This window comes from Amphibalanus amphitrite, unplaced genomic scaffold, assembly GCF_019059575.1.
Source record: "Amphibalanus amphitrite isolate SeventyFive unplaced genomic scaffold, NRLGWU_Aamphi_draft 000248F_arrow, whole genome shotgun sequence".
In the NCBI taxonomy this organism is placed as follows: Eukaryota; Metazoa; Arthropoda; class Thecostraca; order Balanomorpha; family Balanidae; genus Amphibalanus; species Amphibalanus amphitrite.
Window position 1 is genome coordinate 739,611 of NW_024881743.1, and position 19,091 is coordinate 758,701.

The 19,091-nt window shown below is 50.2% G+C and overlaps 2 protein-coding genes and 1 long non-coding RNA gene across 3 annotated transcripts; 2 read left to right on the forward strand and 1 right to left on the reverse strand.

The window, feature by feature from the left end:
* Positions 1-738: 738 nt before the first annotated feature.
* Positions 739-9,286, reverse strand: LOC122386393 (nascent polypeptide-associated complex subunit alpha, muscle-specific form-like). The gene is made up of 3 exons (XM_043375562.1): positions 9,158-9,286; positions 4,978-6,133; positions 739-3,306 (listed from the first exon to the last, which is right to left on the reverse strand). The coding sequence occupies exons 2-3, from the start codon at positions 6,131-6,133 to the stop codon at positions 2,507-2,509; spliced, it is 1,956 nt and encodes a 651-aa protein (XP_043231497.1). The 5' UTR covers positions 9,158-9,286; the 3' UTR covers positions 739-2,506.
* Positions 9,287-11,228: 1,942 nt separating this feature from the next.
* LOC122386352 lies at positions 11,229-17,247 on the forward strand. Its single transcript, XR_006257364.1, has 3 exons — positions 11,229-11,444; positions 16,336-16,412; positions 17,046-17,247. It is a non-coding gene; the product is annotated as an uncharacterized LOC122386352 (long non-coding RNA).
* Position 17,248: 1 nt separating this feature from the next.
* LOC122386392 (heparan sulfate glucosamine 3-O-sulfotransferase 5-like) lies at positions 17,249-18,728 on the forward strand (the record flags this gene model as incomplete). Its single annotated transcript, XM_043375560.1, is given in 4 exon segments — positions 17,249-17,371; positions 17,799-17,957; positions 18,161-18,426; positions 18,429-18,728. Coding segments are annotated over 4 exon segments (816 nt in total), but the record flags the coding sequence as incomplete, so codon positions are not given.
* Positions 18,729-19,091: the final 363 nt, after the last annotated feature.

The following is a 19,091-nucleotide window of genomic DNA, read 5'->3' on the forward strand; positions in this document are numbered from 1 at the left end:
CACCCCTGAGATCGGCAGTGCCGGCGCACCACCGGGCCTTCGCCGAATGCTGGCAGCGGGCGGCGGACGACTGTGACGCCAGGGCCGAGGCACATTAGTAGAAAACAGCCGAGCGGTACGACACGACAGCCCACCCGCATAGCGCGCTCACCATGGGTCAGCGTGTGCTCATCCAGGACCCGCGGTCGGGGCTATGGGACCGCCTCGGCGTCAGCACGGCAGTCGGACAGCGGCGCGACTACCTGGTTCGGCTGCCCAGTGGCCGAATCTACTGGCGGAACCGGCGCTATCTGCGACCCCAGAGATCCCTCATCTCGGAGGGCGCCGCCACACCTGCACCCGGGCGTCGGCAGCGGCCCGCCCCGATCTCGGCACTCAACGGCACGGAAGAGACCGCCGCCGCTGCGCCGACGGACGGATGGACGGCGCCGCGGCACAGCGCCGACGGCCCCAGCCCAGTGCGCCGTGGGACGCGCCGCCGTCGCCGTCCCGCCCGACTGACCGTGCGCTGGGCGGACCAGATTGAGTTCGTGTGTCCACTATGTGTGTGGTACACATATTTGTTTTGTGTTAGACGCAATGCGCATCTTGCAAATACGCATGCGTCTTGAGGGGGGGGGGGATGGTGATAGGGCACGTTTTCCCTCCATTTTCCCCTCATGGTCTTCCCTTCATTTGGGCTCACCCCCCAGTCACATGGAAACACGTAAACAATAAATAGTTCCAAGGTCGTCGCCATTGCGTATTCAGGGTGGTTCGCCGCGCCCGATAAATCGCCGTGACAGTGTTGAAATGGTTATTTAGAAATAAAATGTGTCAGTTTTTTTAGTGAAAGATTTCTGACTGTAATCTGTCGTCTATGTTGCAATACAATTACTTCACGTAGCTACCAGTAACTTTGAATTGACCTTGACAGGTTCTTTGACCTTTTTGACCATAAAAAATATGCTTAAAAAAATCGACCTTGTTGACAGATTTTGTATGTCGTGTACCCAGTCTTTCAACGACCATCCGTTCGGAAGTTAGACAGGGGGCAGAATCTGACCCCCCTTCCCCCCAAAGCGGAGCGCCTTCCGACTGAATTCAGCGGGGCGCGAGTTATAAGGCAGGAATAAGCAGTCCTTTCATATGCTCTGATGACCTTTACAACGCCGTTTGCCGCTTCTCGCTACGCGTCCTAGGAGCCGAGTGAATAAGACGGAATGTTGAAATGCCACCCAGCAGGGCAGAATATTTAAATGTGGGACTGGGCGAAAGATCAGAAATATAGCCACGTTATATTGAGAAGCGTGACTGCGGAATCAGGTAGTTCCTTGCCAACCTTTTGACATAAGTCGCATCAAACTCAATTCCGCTTCTTAAATTTTGATATTGCCCATTTAGTTTCACCTCTTCCCAAAACAAAAACTAGTATGAATGCAAGTATGTGAATGCAAATGCTAAAAAATATCAGCAACTATCAAATGATAAATACAGTCCCATCCGTGCCGTGAGGACTGGGCCATGTCTATTGCCTATTACCTGCCATGTGAGCATGGCGTTCCCGCTATCACATTTAGGTGGTTGACATACATAGCTCTGACACATTAACAATCTTTAATTATCTAAGTGGTAAATGTGAAGCATTTCCAATAAAAACATCCACACATATTAAACGATTGAGCAGGCCCAACTGCGACATTAACACTTAACAGCCAACGTTCATTGCACCGGATGGCAGACCTTTCAGTACTTATCCAGGCAAACATTAAAACAACACGCAAGTATATCGACAAATATAGGGTATTCGTGACCGAACGATACTTGTGTCCCATTGATTGCACGCCCCCGATCAGTCCCCTCTGGCAGCGGCGTCCGAGCAGGGACCACGGCTGCACCTGAGACAATATCATTCACAATATCCGGCAGAATTTCACACCTTCGAGACTGAAGGCTGCTGCAATGCACCCGTTTTGTTTTCATTCCCGCGGTCAGTCTCAGTGAGTAATTGCTCACTGTCAGATAGTTTCCACGTCAGGCGGGAGTCTCCGACAGGCGGCCACCGGGACAGCGATTATCGGGCGGAAGCGCCCATACAAACATCAACCAGTACACCTCTGGAGGCGGCTGCCGAGCTCCCTAACCAGAGCGTCAACCTGAGCCGCAGGCAGCAGCGGGAACGTACTGGCCGCTTTACAATCGGCGCATCCGCCGAGGGAAAACCCTTTCAGGATACGGGTCAGACCTTCAGGAGAGGAATCTACGGGCGACAGCGGGCGCAACGGTCACGTGGCCGTGCTGTGGGAGTGCTGGTGGACCCTGCCCTGCTCTCGGCAGACCGGACTAATTCGCCGCGTCCTCCGTTCCGGACCGGGTGCGTGTGCGGTGCGAGAACACTTGTCGGCAACACGCGCGCTCTTTCACCGCGGCGACGGCCGGTTCCGGAGCGATGCGGACGGCTGGCGATCGGTACTGCCGAGAGCGACCGGCGCGACTGGTGGCTCTATTCGGTCCCCAGCGCCAGCCCTCAGAGGGGTCCGTAGCCGCGCGGGGACACGTCGACCGCCATCGGGTGGGGCGGCGAGCCGGCGACGTACCGACCGCCGCCGCCACACGGTATGGCGTCCGGCGCCTCCTCTTTGATGTCTGGCGCCCCAAGCGGGGCATACAACGGTCGGGCGGCGCTGAAAGCCGCCATACTGTATGTAACATCGCTGTACGGCCGGCAGCCTGTCGTGAGCATACCCATTCCCGAGGTGGAAACTGACCCTGGAGCGACGCCGGTAGACGCAATACCCAGACCCCCGCCCGGCACCGGAGGCCGGCAGCGACCAGCCTGCGACACCGGCGCCGGAAACTGAGAGTACCCAGTGAACGGTGGGGGAAATGGCAGGCCGTGGCCGGCCGGGGGCGACAGGTAGGCGGGCAGTCGAGCGACAGAGTGCGACCTGTGGACCGGGTCGGTCGGCAGCTCGAGTTCCGGGAGCCCCGCTGGCCGCCGCTGGTGGGCGGCGGGGAGCTGCGGGTATCCGGGCTCGGCCGGCGCGCCACCCCGCGACACCTGCACCCCCGGCGGCGCGGCGAGAGCCGGCGGCGGCCGGTAGACGGCGCCGCCGGCACTTCCCACCTCGACACACGCAGTGGACGACGCGGCAACACTCAGCTGGGGCGAGACGGTCTGTGCTGCGACGGTCGGCTGGCGGCCGCCGATCGTGGCGAGCGGCGGTTGGTAGGCGGCCGGAGGCGTGACGTCCGGCCGTGACGGGCTCCAGCCCGGGGAGCCGCCGCCGGGCAGGTCTGGCGTCACCTCGATCGTCACAGGAGCCACTGTCGAAAGAGTGGGGCACGCAGCAGTACGCACACACGTCAACTACACATAGCGACTCATGGACAAAGTCCGGGCGAATCGGCTGAACACTGCCTTCCTCGATAAGTAACTCTAAAAAAGTACAGCAAACTGTGTGCCTAACGTTATCTTATGTTGACCAATCAAAACAGTCAAAGTAGGACATCAAAAACAGAAAAAAAATCATGAAAAGGACTAACGTTACGGTAAATTCGAGGCCCTGTGAATAACTCAAGACGAAGACGTCGTACCTAACACATCTCGTGTGACTGTGGACCCACCGCAGCTAATTCATCAATGTTTCGAAGTAACTGCTCGGTCCAATCCACATTGGACATTGGACATGGACAATCTTGGACATAGCTAGTCGTGTTCAGTGCACCACTGCTGTTCCGACAATGACCTGCCCTCGCAGTCTGACCTTATGAAGTCAAAGGTTTTATTATGTTCTTCCATAAATTGCGAATGTGCGTGCGGATATAACGAGTTACGAGTAGGTATATTACATTATAGGGTGTAAGGCATGAGAGCACTGAGCACGCTCCAATTCCAAGCACTTCACCTATGTAGATCAGCTTCATCTGTCAGCCAGGCAGCATCAACCAAGGACGCCATCTCAATCACAGACATCTTACAAAATTGCTGTGTGGCGGGTTTACATGTAAAGTGATCCCTAGCCTAGTCCCTTAGTCAGTGTTACTTGAGGCGGCCGCTGAACTAGGCAGACCATGTTTTTGTGAAACCCGACTCTGCCGCACAGCGCTGCGGGGCGATGGAAACTGCCGTGCAGCCGCTCTGTGATATTTCTGTCCCGGAGAGGTCGCTATTGATCCCATCTGGGGTACACTGGTAGTCGGAGCGTGCCGCGCCATCCGTCCTACAGCACAGTCGGCACAGAGCCATCGACCGGCCTGAGCCGCGCGGCCGCGCACTGCCGCCCGTTCATTCAACAGTCGGCAGTGTGCCGTCTGCTGCCGCTACCTACTGCCTGGGCAGGAACCAACCCCCACCCCCATCCCCAAGGCAGGACGCCTGAGTACCTGAGAGCGGAATAGCAGCCCGCTCACTGCCGGACTGCCCGTACTAGGAGTCCACCAACTTGCGGACCACAGCCCGTACTACCAGCCCGCCCACTGCCCAGCCGGATAGCTTTACCGAAACTCTACCGAAACCCAATCGAAAATCTCTATCGGAAGTTAAATAGCAAACGCTGAAGCGGTACGATCCGGATTTTGGCCACCTCAGCAGCATGCTCGTTTTTCCGCTGAGATGCTGAGCTGGTTTAGTGACAGGTATAGATACTGGCTAGTCAGATCTCTTCAATGAATTTTCCGACGATATCGCCCTGATAATCAAGTAGCCGTAAACCGTGTAGTCATCGAACAGGCCCAAGCTCAATGACATCAAGACTTAAAACATAATGTCTGAACAAACATGACATATGATTCTAGGGAAAAGCTAAACTAAAAATGAGATTTTCAAACTTTTCTTAAAGCGGTAGTTTAAGCTTATGACTTAATGAGTATCACTTCACGAAAGCGACATGAAATACCTTCCTGTGCCATGGCATCACCCATAACATGCAGTAGGGTGACAAACAAAAATATAATAGGTAACAAAAATGAAATAAAAAATGTATCAAAGAAGCGTACCTTGGTCGATCTGGTAGCCCATGGACTGTGTGGCTTTCTTGTCGGCGGCCTGTTGGTGGGTGGAAGGCGGCGGTGGCGGCTGATAGTCCCTGCTACCGTCGACCTGCAAGGTCCCATCGGGCGGCGGAGGGTCCGCCTTGACCGCGCGGGGCCGGCCCTGGCCCACTCTGTAGCCGTTGGCGGCGGTGGTACCGCGCGGTCGGCCCGGGCTCACCTTGTACCCGTTCGCCGCCGTGGTCCCCTTGGGCCGGCCGCCACTGACCTTGTAGCCATTGGCGCGCGTGGTTCCCTTACGGCGGCCGCCGCGCGAGCCCACCTTGTAGCCGTTGGCGCGCGTGGTGCCTACAGGCCGTCCGAGCACCTTGTGAGCGACCCAGGCGCCCGAGCTCTTTGTCTGACCTTTCTTCCGACCGCGCTGCTTCTTTTGCGGCTCATCAGGGGCGGCGGGGAACGACGCAGGATTGGCGGAGACGGCGAACGCGCCGTGGTACGCGGACGTAACGGGTCCGGTGCCGCCGCCAGCCAGCGACGGCAGAGCAGCTGGCACCGTCGGGCGGTGGTGGAACGACTCGCGGCCGCGCTCCAGGCCCAGCGGCGGCGACGTCTGCTGGTGCACTGGCTGTGGCAGGCTAGGGTACAGCCCCGACACCGGCGGCGGTGCCTGCAGACCGTATTCGGTGCCGACGTACGGACTGGGAGGAGGTGGGGCCGGCATCGACGACGGCGAGCCGTGCGACTGACGCGAGAGCTCGGCGCCGGTGGCGGCGCACGGGTCGGTCGACAGTGACCTCGACATCGCAGACACGTGCTGGGGCGGACGGCGCTCCCCACCCTGCTGCAGGGTGTCCGCCGGTGCCGCGTACTGGCCGGCGTCGCAGTGAGCGCTGGCCGTCGGCGGCGTCGATGGGGCGCCACGCTGCAGAACGGCGCCCGCTGCTGGCATATGGCTGATGGGTAGCTCTGCCATCCACTGCTGTAAGTGCTGCAAGTGGGGCGCGGCCGCTGGCGGACTGATCCCTTGCTCACAGCCTCCAAGCATCATGTTTAGATTCAGCACTCGCCACATGTAGTCGTGCACCACTCTGCTTTCACCAGACCCATGGCCAATTTTGAGCTCCTCCTCATGAGAGTGGAACTCATGCAGTTCGTCCATCATCTATCAAGCAGAGAAATGAATAAGAGATAAAAACAACCATCATTTGAAAGATTGTCATTACTTATATTAACACGCGCACCGACGTGTGACCTGACTAATGACCTCATAACATCCTGCGACTTACAAAGGCCTCCGACATCTACTGTAGCTCTGGCATGGTGACAAAGTTGCAAAAAAGTGACTTGAGGTTGGGTCATTCAAAGTGACCTGGTGACCTGACCTTAACCCTCGCCCTGGCAGGGGGGTCGATGCGACCCCCCCCCTAAGGTTTTTCGAAGATAGCGTGAAAACGGCGGCGCGCAGCGCTGCCAAATTTGGCACAGCCTATGAGGCAACCTTTTTACATATGGCCTGAAAATTTCAGGTCCGGGTGACCTTGAGTCAGGTCACCAGGCCAGAAAACACGTTTGACCTGTTTTTAGCGAAATTTTTACATTTATACCCCCCAAAAACCCCCTAAATATTGACCTAGAGCAACCAAATTTGCACAGGGGCGAGAACTCCAGGGGGCCCACCTACCTACCAAATTTGGTGTTTCTAGGTGCCATAGGAGCCAACCGCGAGGGGGGTCGATGCGACCCCCCCCCCCCCCCTGTCAAGCCGTGTTATGAAAAATGCCCTGCAAGGGCGAGGGTTAAAAGTTAGGAGGTTCAAACTTGCACACCATGTGTAAAATTGATGAGAGAACAGTCTTACCAAATTTCGCGGCGTTCCCGCTATTCGCGAAAAACCTCAGGGGGGCGGATATCCGCCCCCCTGTCGGTGCGCGTGTTAAAAAATGAAAACTTCAATCATTTAGGTACAGAAAATTGTGCCCTTCTGAATGGATCAGATGAAAAGAAACTAAACAAAAGTTTTTTGTTTTTTGTTTTTCAAGAGCTACCTCCTGCTCCAGATCTCCCAGTTCAACACATACTATACTACCAGGTAAAAATAATGACCAAAAAGCCCTTGGATCATGCAAACCACTATAATATCTATAGCTATCTCTAATAGGTATCTATATAATATCTAGCAAACTAGCAGTGAGGACTAGGCCCATCAAGTGCAGTGTTATGAATAACTTTGCGGGGGGGGGGGGTCAGGACTGACTGATTGAATGCACGAAACTTTCTTCAAAGGTGAAATAATGTCAGTTTTCCGATTTTTGGGATGAAAATATTTTCCCTATCCAGGTTAGACTTCCCACCCAAAATTCTGAAAAATGGAACACTGATGCAATTCACTGAATATAGTCACTGACATCACAGGTGATAGGATGGGTTATGCTACTTTGCTTTTCTGTACCAGGGCTGTAAGAATGGAATGATTCTTAGTTTTGGCTGGATAGGATAATGGGATTAGGCAGTTAATAGATTATGTTAGCTTCATTGATCAACAGCTGTGGTAATACTGAACAAACTAGGTAGGTACTTCTTTGTACTGGAGGGGGAGCAAGACCCTTCCTGTCCTATACATGGGCAAATGTGACCCATAAGAGCCAGACTGCAAAATATGGTATTCTTGAAGAGTTCTTGCCAGTGCGAAGGCACTCAGTCAGCTGGTCTCCCGTGAAAAGGCAAAAACAATTACATTGGGTCAGAGGCCATTACCTCATGCCAGAGGTCACCAGGACATAATATGTTTTGCCCTTGTTCAGCAGTGGTGTGGTGTGGTGCTGATTTGCAGCAGTGTGGTGCAGACTTTGGAGTCAGGAGCAGTGCAGGCTCCAGCATGAAACTGTGATGAACTGCTTTGCTGGTGCATTATTGTCCAAGAAAATGATTTAAGGCAGACACAATGGGCCGGTTGGTCAAAGAACAACTGACCTTTTATTACAGTTTTCACACCAAAAGTACAAAATCTGCATTTTGTAATGATAAATTGTCAATTGTGCCTCTAGGTGTTGTTCAGTACAGTCTGTCATGGATTTTTGGTCTGGTTGGTTTAGGCTGGGACGGTTACTAACTACTAAGTCCTTAGTCCTGATCCCCCAGCCTCCACAGCTATCATACGAGTGACCAGTGCCTACTAGTGGTGTCAATCGGAACTTGAATTTTCAGAATTCCGATTTTGTCCAATGTCCAATTCGGAATTTGGTTGGACAATGGCAGCAGGCTTTGGACAACTTTGGACAATCACTTGCTACACCTCAACATTTTTAAAAAGTAATCGTGTTTAACATTGATTGGCTATTAGAAAGCACAGCTTTCAATATGATTACCACTTTTGAGCTGGTAACGGTATATGAAAAGCAACTTAAATAACAGTGTTGAGTGTAAACTATTGCCTAGGTGTCGGACCTCTTTGGACAAATGACTGGCTTGGACATTTTTGGACGGACAGTCGACGTAAGCATTGGACATTGGACGGACTTTGAACATACGTTTTCTGAAAGTGACACCTCTATTATAGTGCCTACCTACCTCAACCTGGCTGACCAGGGCTGCAGAGTCAGAGTCAGAGTTGGAGTCAGTCGGAGTCTACAGTTCTGCCCTGAGTCGGAGTTTGAGTCACCAAAATATTACCAACTCCGACTCCGGAGTAGGAGTTAATGCTGCGTGGCTCAATGTCATGCACTGCACCTAGGGCTAGGTATTTGATTGACGATACTGTGCTAATGTCAAAAAAAGGCCCTTTTGATGTTTTGAACGAACATTTTCAGCAAGAGAAGCAGAAGACGGTGAATTCCCAAGAACGTGCTTTTTAATCCTGCATGCCATTTCTAATGCATGTTTGCAACGCAAAGCCTTGGAACGCACAAGGGATCGTTTCAGGCAAGATTAAAACGTCTCTATTCTTTTAGGTATGAACTTCAATATCATGATTCATGGTATGGATTTTAATAGAACCGTCCGGAGTCGGAGTCGGAGTCTATTTTTGAACCCGGAGTCGGAGTCACCCTAAAATCCATCGACTCCGCAGCCCTGCGGCTAGCCCCTTTGCCTTGGGTTGACCCGAGGCTATATAAACCAGGTAGAATGCTCCAGGAAAAAAAGTTGGAAACTGAAACAATAACAAGATCCCCCTGCTTAGAAGACTGACCTTTCCCCATAGACCGAGACGCAGCTGGGGTCGGAGAGTCTCCCGAGTCTATCCGAGTCTTCCACCGGCTCACTTCAATTTAGGTTGAATTTAGGTTGAATTTAGGTACTCGCCAAGGCTATATAAACCATACTCGCCCTACATATATAAGCTATTGAATTATTGGACAATGGCTGTGGTTCGCCGTTGCGCCGCATTCGTCATCATTCTTAAGCTGTGTTCTAATATCTATTACAAAAATTGTAAGCCAGTCAGAACCAGAGGGGTGTTCACGGGCACCGCACACTGCTGCGTGCGCTGTGTGCGGTACGTCCAGCAGGCGTGGGGGTAACGGTCGTCAAGTTAGATGTAAGTGAATCCTAATCTATAATCTAAGATTCGGAATCAGGTGAGCCCCTACGATTTGGACCAAAATTGGTCAGTGGATAGTACGTAACGTCCTGATTACGATGCACCCAAAATCTAAGCTCGGCCCGCCATATTTACGAAGTTACGGATGTTTGAATTTCAAGGTCATTCGGGAGAGCCCCTACGATTTCCGTCAAAATTTGTGTACGGACACTCTAGATGCTCCTCATTACGAATATCACAAAATTTAAGCTCGGCCCGCCATATTTACGAAGTTACGGAGGTTTGAATTTCAAGGTCATTTGGGTGAGCCCCTACGATTTCCGTAAAAATTTGTGTGCGGACACTCCAGACCATAAGTATATATATATAAGTAATAAGTATATAAGTAAAGTATATAAGTAAAGTAATCTTGCTCCAGACGCTCCTCATTACGAATATCGCAAAATTTAAGCTCGGCCCGCCATATTTACGAAGTAACGGAGTCACAAAGTTACGGAATTTCAAGGTCATTCGGAGAGCCCCTCCGATTTTCGTCAAAATTTGTATGCGGACACATTACATGCTCCTCATTACGAATATCATAAAAGCTAAGCTCGGCCCGCACTATTTCAAAAGTTAGAGATGTTTGAATTTCAGTGAGTTTCAAACGTCAGTAACTTTTGAAATAGTGCGGGCCGAGCTTAGCTTTTATGATATTCGTAATGAGGAGCATGTAATGTGTCCGCATACAAATTTTGACGAAAATCGGAGGGGCTCTCCGAATGACCTTGAAATTCCGTAACTTTGTGACTCCGTAACTTCGTAAATATGGCGGGCCGAGCTTAAATTTTGCGATATTCGTAATGAGGAGCGTCTGGAGTGTCCGTACACAAATTTTGACGGAAATCGTAGGGGCTCACCCAAATGACCTTGAAATTCAAACCTCCGTAACTTCGTAAATATGGCGGGCCGAGCTTAAATTTTGTGATATTCGTAATGAGGAGCATCTAGAGTGTCCGTACACAAATTTTGACGGAAATCGTAGGGGCTCTCCCGAATGACCTTGAAATTCAAACATCCGTAACTTCGTAAATATGGCGGGCCGAGCTTAGATTTTGGGTGCATCGTAATCAGGACGTTACGTACTATCCACTGACCAAGTTTGGTCCAAATCGTAGGGGCTCACCTGATTCCGAATCTTAGATTATAGTTAGGATTCACTTACATCTAACTTGACGACCGTGTGGGGGTAGGGGATGGGTAGGCGGTTCTGACGTCACGGCTGCGTGCGGTGGACGGTCGCTGTGGCCAGTCCTGAGGGGTGTTCACGGGCACCGCACACTGCTGCGTGCGGTGTGTGCGGTACGTCCAGCAGGCGTGGGGGTAGGGGATGGGTAGGCGGCTCTGACGTCACGGCTGCGTGCGGTGGACGGTCCGCTGTGGCCAGTCCCGACCGGCCACAGCGGTCGCTGTGTGCGGTGACGCAAGGCTGACGTAGGGACGCAGTGGGCGGAGCTTGGAGGCTGTGTGCGGTCCGACCGCACACAGGGTCCGTGAACAGCCCTCCGACCGGCCACAGCGATCGCTGTGTGCGGTGACGGAAGGCTGACGTAGGGACGCGGTGGGCGGAGCTTCGAGGCTGTGTGCGGTCCGACCGCACACAGGGCCCGTGAACAGCCCTCGGCTAGTGGCAGGAGATGACGCAATGTAGACATAAACTATGACGTCATACTATTCGTTCTTCTGTTGTTCGCGGCTGCTTATTGGTTAGCTTTGAAATTCATACGTCATGGCACTTGGACTTGATTTCGACAGCAGGAGCAGCAAGACATGCTGGAAATTCTGAACAAATCCCAACTGCTCTATGCCGCAATTCCGAGATTTCAATTTCAAGACGCAAGATCAAGATATCTATTTCAATTTGTATGGAAATTGGAATAGGGATTTGGATTAACTGGTGAGATTTGTTTTGACTTTCCTTATCTGTTGTTGTTTTATTGCTTACGGTGAATTATTATTTGTCATGAACCGAGACCTTCAAAACATCGAGAATCGCCTTTAGTCACCCTTGCCCTGCTTGGAAAAAGTTTTTTTTTGTCAATCAATAAATCAACTTAGAAAATGTTTGCAACCGTCACTAGTCTAAAAAAAACTACAATGCCTGTCACCAAATTCTATGAGAAGGAAAACCACTGACCATAATCATATTGTTAGGCATATTGATATGTGACAGAGCATTAACCCTTGCCCCGTTGGGGGGGCCATTTTGGCCCCCCCCTGTGGTTTTTCCTGAATTGCGCGCGCCGAATTTTCAGTACCTTCCCGGGCATCAATTTGACACCTTCACACCAAATTTCAAGTCTTAGGTCACCTTAGGTCAGGAGTTATTGAGGTCAAACTGAGGTCATGTTCGAGCAAAAATGTTCGAGCAATGTTTGAGCCAAGTTATAGCGAAAAAACTGTTAAAAAATGATAACGTCAAATTTTTTAACTCAATTTTTAGCGATTCTAGACCTCGTACGGAAAAACAAAGACCATCATTGACCTCCCCGTGACGAGCTGCATCGATTCGATACCCATTTTATGCAAAAATATCAACTTTGAAATTTGACCTAATTTGACCTGACCTTGACCTGACCTTGACCTGACCTTGACCAAAACGTGACCTAAGCTGGCCCCAAAGGCTGCCTGACCCACATAATCGCATTTGTCATGTAAAATGGACCATAAAACATGTATCACACGACACTTTCATATTGTGACCCCCCAGTGACCTGACCTCTGTGACCTGACCTGGTATCAGTGACTTCAACTAGCAAAATATGTGTTTGAAGAACATTTCCCCATCGATGATTTTCAATGAAATGTATTTCACTCGATTTTACAATGCATTTCTTGAAATGCCTGTAAACGGTGAAAATTGGACCTTTGACCTGACCTGTGACGTCATCGGTTTGACCTAGGTCAATAAAATTGGGTCACAAGGTAGTTCCCTGATAGGGCTATCCAACACCGTTTGCCGCTTGTCGCTAGGTTGCGTGGTTCTCGAGATCTTAGGGGGGGGGCCAAAATGCCCCCCCCCCCAACGGGGCGCGTTGCTCGGCAGAGCCCAACGGGGCGCGGGTTAATTGAGCGAGCAATAAATCGGGTATAAGTAGAGCTGAGAGCAGATGTCACACGAAGGTTTTCCAACCAAGGAGAGGTACATGCCTGGAGGTACTTCTTTCTAACAAAACCTAAACAAACCTAACCTAACCTGACCCAACCTAACCTACAAACCTACAACCTAAAAACCTACAACCTACAAGCCTACCCTACAACCTACAAACCTACAGCGCCTCTCCTTGGTTGGAAAACCTTCATGTGACGTCTGCTCTACTAATGCCATAAATTGGGCCATACTATTTTCTGGATAATCTGCTAGCTGGCGCCATATGGTGGCGCTAGCAGAGCTTCGTTATGGTAGGTATGTATCAATATTCAATGCTAGATATAAGCGACTAAATATCTATTGATTTTCTATGAGTGCCATTTAGCTGATTTTATCCAGTTCAAGTTGTTGGTAAGGCCGGTAAGGCCCAATAAATTGACCTAGAAGTTTGCTAAAACAGTCATGTATCCAAATTCTGAAAAGTACAGTAACTGCCACAAAATGATGTGGTAAGGAGAACCCATTTAACTTATCATGTGCTACCAGAGTGCGCCAGCTGCCATCGGAACATTTTGGTCATCCACCTGTCAACATCTGGCAAGCTATGATGCGGCCAGCCCAGTTTTGACCAAAGATGATCCTGTCTGATGCAGTTTTGAATTCATTAGTATCAGAGGGCTGTTAGCCATTCAGGTCCATATTGATATAGTAGTCCATATACCTGAAGTTCCATGAGCACGTCCAATCCACTGTCCACAAGGCTGGTGGGCTGGCTCACAGTCTTTTGAAATCCACAGTCTGTAGATCCTCTGAGTTCTCGCTTTCCTTTTCACCACTCAATACTCTATTCGTCCAATATTGAATATTGTTCATGCGTCTGGTCCACTGGATATTCTAAAGACTTGCATCTGTTAGAAAATGTACAAAGAAAATGGACGAAATACATCTCCGGGTTGTGTAACCTAAGTTACGGCGATCGTCTAAAAACACTTGACTTGTACTCAGTTCAGGGTAGACTATTAAGAATAAGAGCTGACCTCATCCAGTGCTGGAAGGTCTTCCATGGACACTCTTGCATATCGCCTAAAGACCTGTTTGACCTGGCCCCCCAAGGTCGAACCAGAGGACACTGCTTCAAGATTCTCCTGTCACATAGTCGCACTGATGTTAGAAAGCGTTTCTTCTCTGTTCGATGTATACCTACATACATGGAATTCATTGCCTGAGGAAGCAGTATGTGCTCCTAACTTGTAAACCTTTAAACAATTGTTACACTCCCACCTTCATAACTCTCTGTATGCATACACTTAGTTTAGATTAGGTTAGGACATTGTCGATATTCTCATTGCAAGTCTCTAGTTTACTGATTTTGTTGCTAACTATCACATTGGAAGACGCTCTATTCCAGTTGTAGTGTGTACTCTGATGGCTTTATTGGCAGTTGTTTACCTAGAGAACTGGCGCATCTCAGAATCTTGGGTTCCTTATCCCATCTCGGACCATCCCCAATCAAATCCTAATAAGACTAAGGGAACCCTACCAGGTAAGAATACCAGGTAAGAATAGCATTGATCTAGATAGTGTTACGTATGCATCATACCCTAGGTGACATAAGCCACAATTTTTCAGCAGTCCCAGGAGCTTAGGTACCCTGTGCCATTACCTTATTGTTTCCATCAAGTTAGCGGGTATTAGGTCAAGGATAGCTTACCTACAATAGAACTCTGCTCATATAAATAGGTATGCCAGCCAGAAGATTACCAGATGACAGGCATTTAAGACATGACTGGTATTGCTTACCTAGCACTTAGCAGTTTAATGCTCACCGGGCCTACTGGTTTTCTACATACTCGTCGGCCGAGGGGGTTGGGTATGACCCCCTTCGCCATTTTGCCCCTGATGGAGCTAGAGTGTCGTGGAAAAACGAGCATGTGCGCCATTACGAGATGCAGGGAATGGTTCCCTATTTTAAGGGGTCAGGCCAAACTGTGACCTTTGAGGTCAGGTCAAATGGTCCAATGCACAGGTTTGGTTTTTGATAAATAACTTCACAACAAACGGTCATAGAGCAGCTATTTTGGCATCATCGTGTCCAGGGCTGCGGAGTCTGAATCGGAGTCGGACTTGGAGTTGGTCGGAGTCGACAGTTCTGCCCGGAGTCGGAGTCGGAGCTGGAGTCGCGAAAATCTTACAGACTCCGACTCCGGAGTCGGAGTTAACGCTATATGGCTCAACGTCATCATGATGCACTGCACCTGTTTGGTTGACGATACTGCAGTCGAAATTAGATTTTGTAATAAAAAGCACTTTGCTGTTTTGGACAAACTTCTTCAGCGAAAGAAGCAGAAGACGGTGAATTCCCCAAACCTGCTTTTTAATTCTACATGTTATCTATAGGTAATGCATATTTCCAACGCAAAGCCTTGGAACGCACAGGGGATCATTTCAGGCAAGATAAAAACATCTCCATTATGAGCTTCAATATCACGATATGGGAACCGTCCGGAATCGGAGTCGGAGTCGATTTTTGCAGTCGGGGTCGGAGTCACCCTAAAATCCATCGGCTCCACAGCCCTGATCGTGTTCCCCTTGCCCAGGCACATTGATGGTATGCTTTTTTATGTGAGGTCAACTGAAGATATTGACCCTGGGGTCAAGGTCAGGTCAGAGCCCCCCCCCCCAAGTCACGAAGTTGGTCGAAGGAGGTCATATCGCATATCATTCGATTCGGCAGGTCTTTCTGAGTTCATCGGTGGCTTGCCCGACTCGCTAGCTCAATTTAATCGGGAGTTATTGGCGAAAAACTATCATGATTCAGGACCCTAGTAGAAGTGACGTCCACGCAAGGTCAACAATGCAAAAGTGAACCATCAGACCTAACAAGGAAAGCATGAAATCACTATTCCGTGTGCTTGAGATAGTTTGAGATTGTTCAGGGTGCCAAAATAGCAGTTATCATTTCTTCCCCATTGACTTATAATGGTGATGTCACTTGACTGACCTGACATCATGCAACCTCAAAAGTTATCGAGACCTCTGGATGATACTACGTCCTGTAGGTTTCATCTCCTTGTGAAAATTCCTCTGGCGTTGAGGGCATTGCGAAGTTGCGACATCTGAAGACCGTGCAGAGGTTCACTTATGACGTCATAGGTCAGTGACCTGACCTGACCTGAAAACGTGTTTGGTGTCACAAGATCTGGCTTGAATCAAAGGTCAGGTACCGTAAGGTGGGGCTATTTGAGACAGTGGGGCTATTTGAGACAGTATTTAAAATTCCTGTAAAATAAAAACCACTTAAAATTTATGCTTAATTTTTTACTCAGGCGATTTACTGCTCGATTCCACACCTCTCTTAGCAAAAATATCACACAAAAATCAAACGATCTTCATTTTATAGCGATTTTAAATACTGTCTCAAATAGCCCCACTGTCTCAAATAGCCCCACTTTACGGTATACTAAGTTTCAGCCCTCTTTCACCGGCGTGTTCGGAGTTATGGCAAAAAAAAACTATGGGGGTGACACCCCCCTCGGTCGTTAGCACTTAGCAATGTCCATTAAATAATGTTGTAGTTTTTGTGTAAGAAATTAAGAATCCTTTATAACAATTAACCTATTAACAGCAAGTAAAAAATGGGATGAATGTTGTCTTATCTGGCTCGGTACACATCAGTTACCTACTTCTTCTGTTACAGAATGTGAGTGATTGCTGCTCAGTCACATCCATTTGCTGCATCATTGGCTTCCGCAGGTCCTCACTTGTGTGTTTGTGGTGAGTGAACTTATTTGCTAGGGCTGCTAATAAATGGTGTGTAGATGCGTATATAAGCTATTGATCCATGCATATGCATTTATGATGTATTTGCCTAGCATATCTGTCTGAATGGCATATTTTCTTTGTGTTATTTACTAACTTTGCTAATTTTACAGATATCAATTGGGAGATAACAGTTTACATATCCCTCCATAAAATCTGGTGCAAAGATATCAAACATACTGTTGACAGAACAGACCATGCATGCACCATCGATCATTAATTAGAATGAATACGTCTAGAAGAAAACGAATTTCTTTTAGAAATTTGACATCGTTTCAATTATAGCCATATCAGGTACCACATAGCCATATCAGGTACCACATAGCCATATCAGGTACCACATAGCCATATCAGGTACCACATAGCCATATCAGGTACCTAAATCAAGTCACAGCCCACTCTATTTAGAGAAGTCTGTGGTTAGGCGAGTGTATCAGATTAGGCGATATGAGGTCAGTGTCACTAACTAAAGCTGGCTGTAATATGGTCTGTCTTTTGTAAATGACAACGGACCTGGCAATATGTGTACCATATGATGCGCTCGTGGACTGACGGCAGCCCCGTTTGCCGTCCCCCGCTGACCGCCAGCGGCGGTGCCACTGATTGTAGCGTGGCGACGGGCGTCGGGTGGCCGGGCGGCCGGCTCCGATGCTGGTCAGGGATGTGGGGCGGGGAGGCGCCGGCCGGCCGCTGCCGCCGGCTGCTGGTCACCACCGTGCTGCTGCTGCTGCTCGTCGTCACTATGCTCCTGTACCGGCTGTGCTACTCCTCTCCGGGCACGGTGGTGTGCGCGCGCCGGGGCCGGCCGCCTCCACTTCCCACACACACGGCGACGGCTGCCGGGAGCCATAATCATCGGCGCACGCAAGGCTGGGACGCGTGCACTGCTCGAGATGATGAACGTCCACCCACAGGTGAGACCGGCTGACTTCGCCGTACTTCCCTTTACGCTTTGGGCGAATTATAAGGTGTGACCTAGTCGGCCAATTTCGTTCGTGTTTTTGCCAGCTTTTATGCAATGTTCTTAATCACGGTCATGATTATAGGAAAAGGGCACCAACAATTAATTTTCATTCCAGCAGTCTAAAGATTCAGTTTCGTTCGGCTCCTTTGATTCAGAAGGGTCGCCCTTTTCATGAATTAAGCTGGTAGTGAGATTCATTATCGGCTTAATGAACTAAAGAAGGGCATGCTATGTTCTGGATGTGGCCGCCTGTTGATTGCTGGCTCGCACGTTGTCTTTTTTCTCTAGTCTTTCCTTGTGCTGCTCGGTGTGTGATGAGTGTCCGGAGACCAGAACGCACCGGGACCTGACCGATCGTGCCATTGGTGGTCCTGCAGGTGATGCGGGCCTCGCGTGAGGTCCACTTTTTCGACCGCGACAACAACTACCGGCGCGGCCTGGACTGGTACCGGCGGCGCATGCCGCTCTCGTTCGACGACCAGATCACTGTGGAGAAGTCTCCCAGCTACCTGGTGACACAGACGGTTCCAGAACGGGTCAGTGGCCGCTGCGCCGCGGCCGGGGACGGGTCGCTCACACAGACTCCTTTGCTTATAAACTGCTATCAATGACATTGACGGTGTATACAGTATTGAATAGCACGCCTTCATAGCGTGAATGTTTTATGTTGGCATTTCACAGCAGCTGCGGTCGCTCGACGCTGTGTCTGGAGATGTGACGGTTCTCCGTTCTCCACCAGGTGGCCCGCATGAATCAGACGATCCGTCTACTGGTGGTGGTTCGCGAGCCAGTGGCGCGGCTCATCTCCGACTACGCTCAGTACCTGGACAAGGGGGCTCGGGGCGGCAAGCCGCGGCTACGGCTTCCCGAGCTCGTGCTGCGCCCGAACGGCTCTGTGCGCACCGAGTCGCGCCTCGTCAAGATCTCCATCTACCACCGGCACGTGCGCCGCTGGCTGCAGCACTTCCCGTCGGAGGCGCTGCTCATAGTGGATGGTGACCGGTGGTGAGGGAGCCACTGCCCGAGCTGCGCCGTGTCGAGAAGCACCTCAGACTACCGCCCTACCTCAATGAGAACCACTTCTACTTCAACGACACTAAAGGCTTCTACTGCATTGCCAACGATAACGGCAGTAAGTGTTTGGCTGAATCGAAAGGGCGTAAGCACCCTCCGACCGACCCGCAGCTGGTACAAAAGCTGCGCCGCTTTTTTGCACCACACAACCGGAAGTTTTATCGGTTGACTCAGAAGAACTACTCGTGGCCTGAGACTTAGTGGACGATGTAAGCGATGGCCTCAGATGGTCCCTCCACACCGCTGGCAGACATTTTCTATATCGTTTTACCTTATTTGGAAATGGGTGACCGCATGTTTTACAGCTTGCATTTCAGTTCTGGGTATCTTATACGCATCTCCTACATCCCACTCCATTGAATCACAGTGAGTAGGAAGTGACATGGGAAGGGCAGATAAGGTTCATAATCTTTGGTACTCCGTATCGTCCTTCATTGACACCCAAAATTATGTCCAGTTTAGCAGAACTCTTGCCTAAGATGCCAGCCTGGTTACCAATTTTTATGTGGGTGTGCATGGGTCATGGACATATAATGTGTCCACCACTGGAATCGAGGGGCGAATTTAGTGAGCATAGCTTTTTGTATGCTTTTCTA

What these genes read in the sequence shown, in the direction of transcription:
- LOC122386393 (XM_043375562.1), bottom strand. Translation starts at nt 6,133, where the DNA reads ATGATGGACGAACTGCATGAGTTCCACTCTCATGAGGAGGAGCTCAAA. An exon ending in GGGCTACCAGATCGACCAAG is followed by an intron (nt 3,307 to 4,977) that starts GTACGCTTCTTT and finishes CTCTTTCGACAG; the next exon opens with TGGCTCCTGTGACGATCGAG.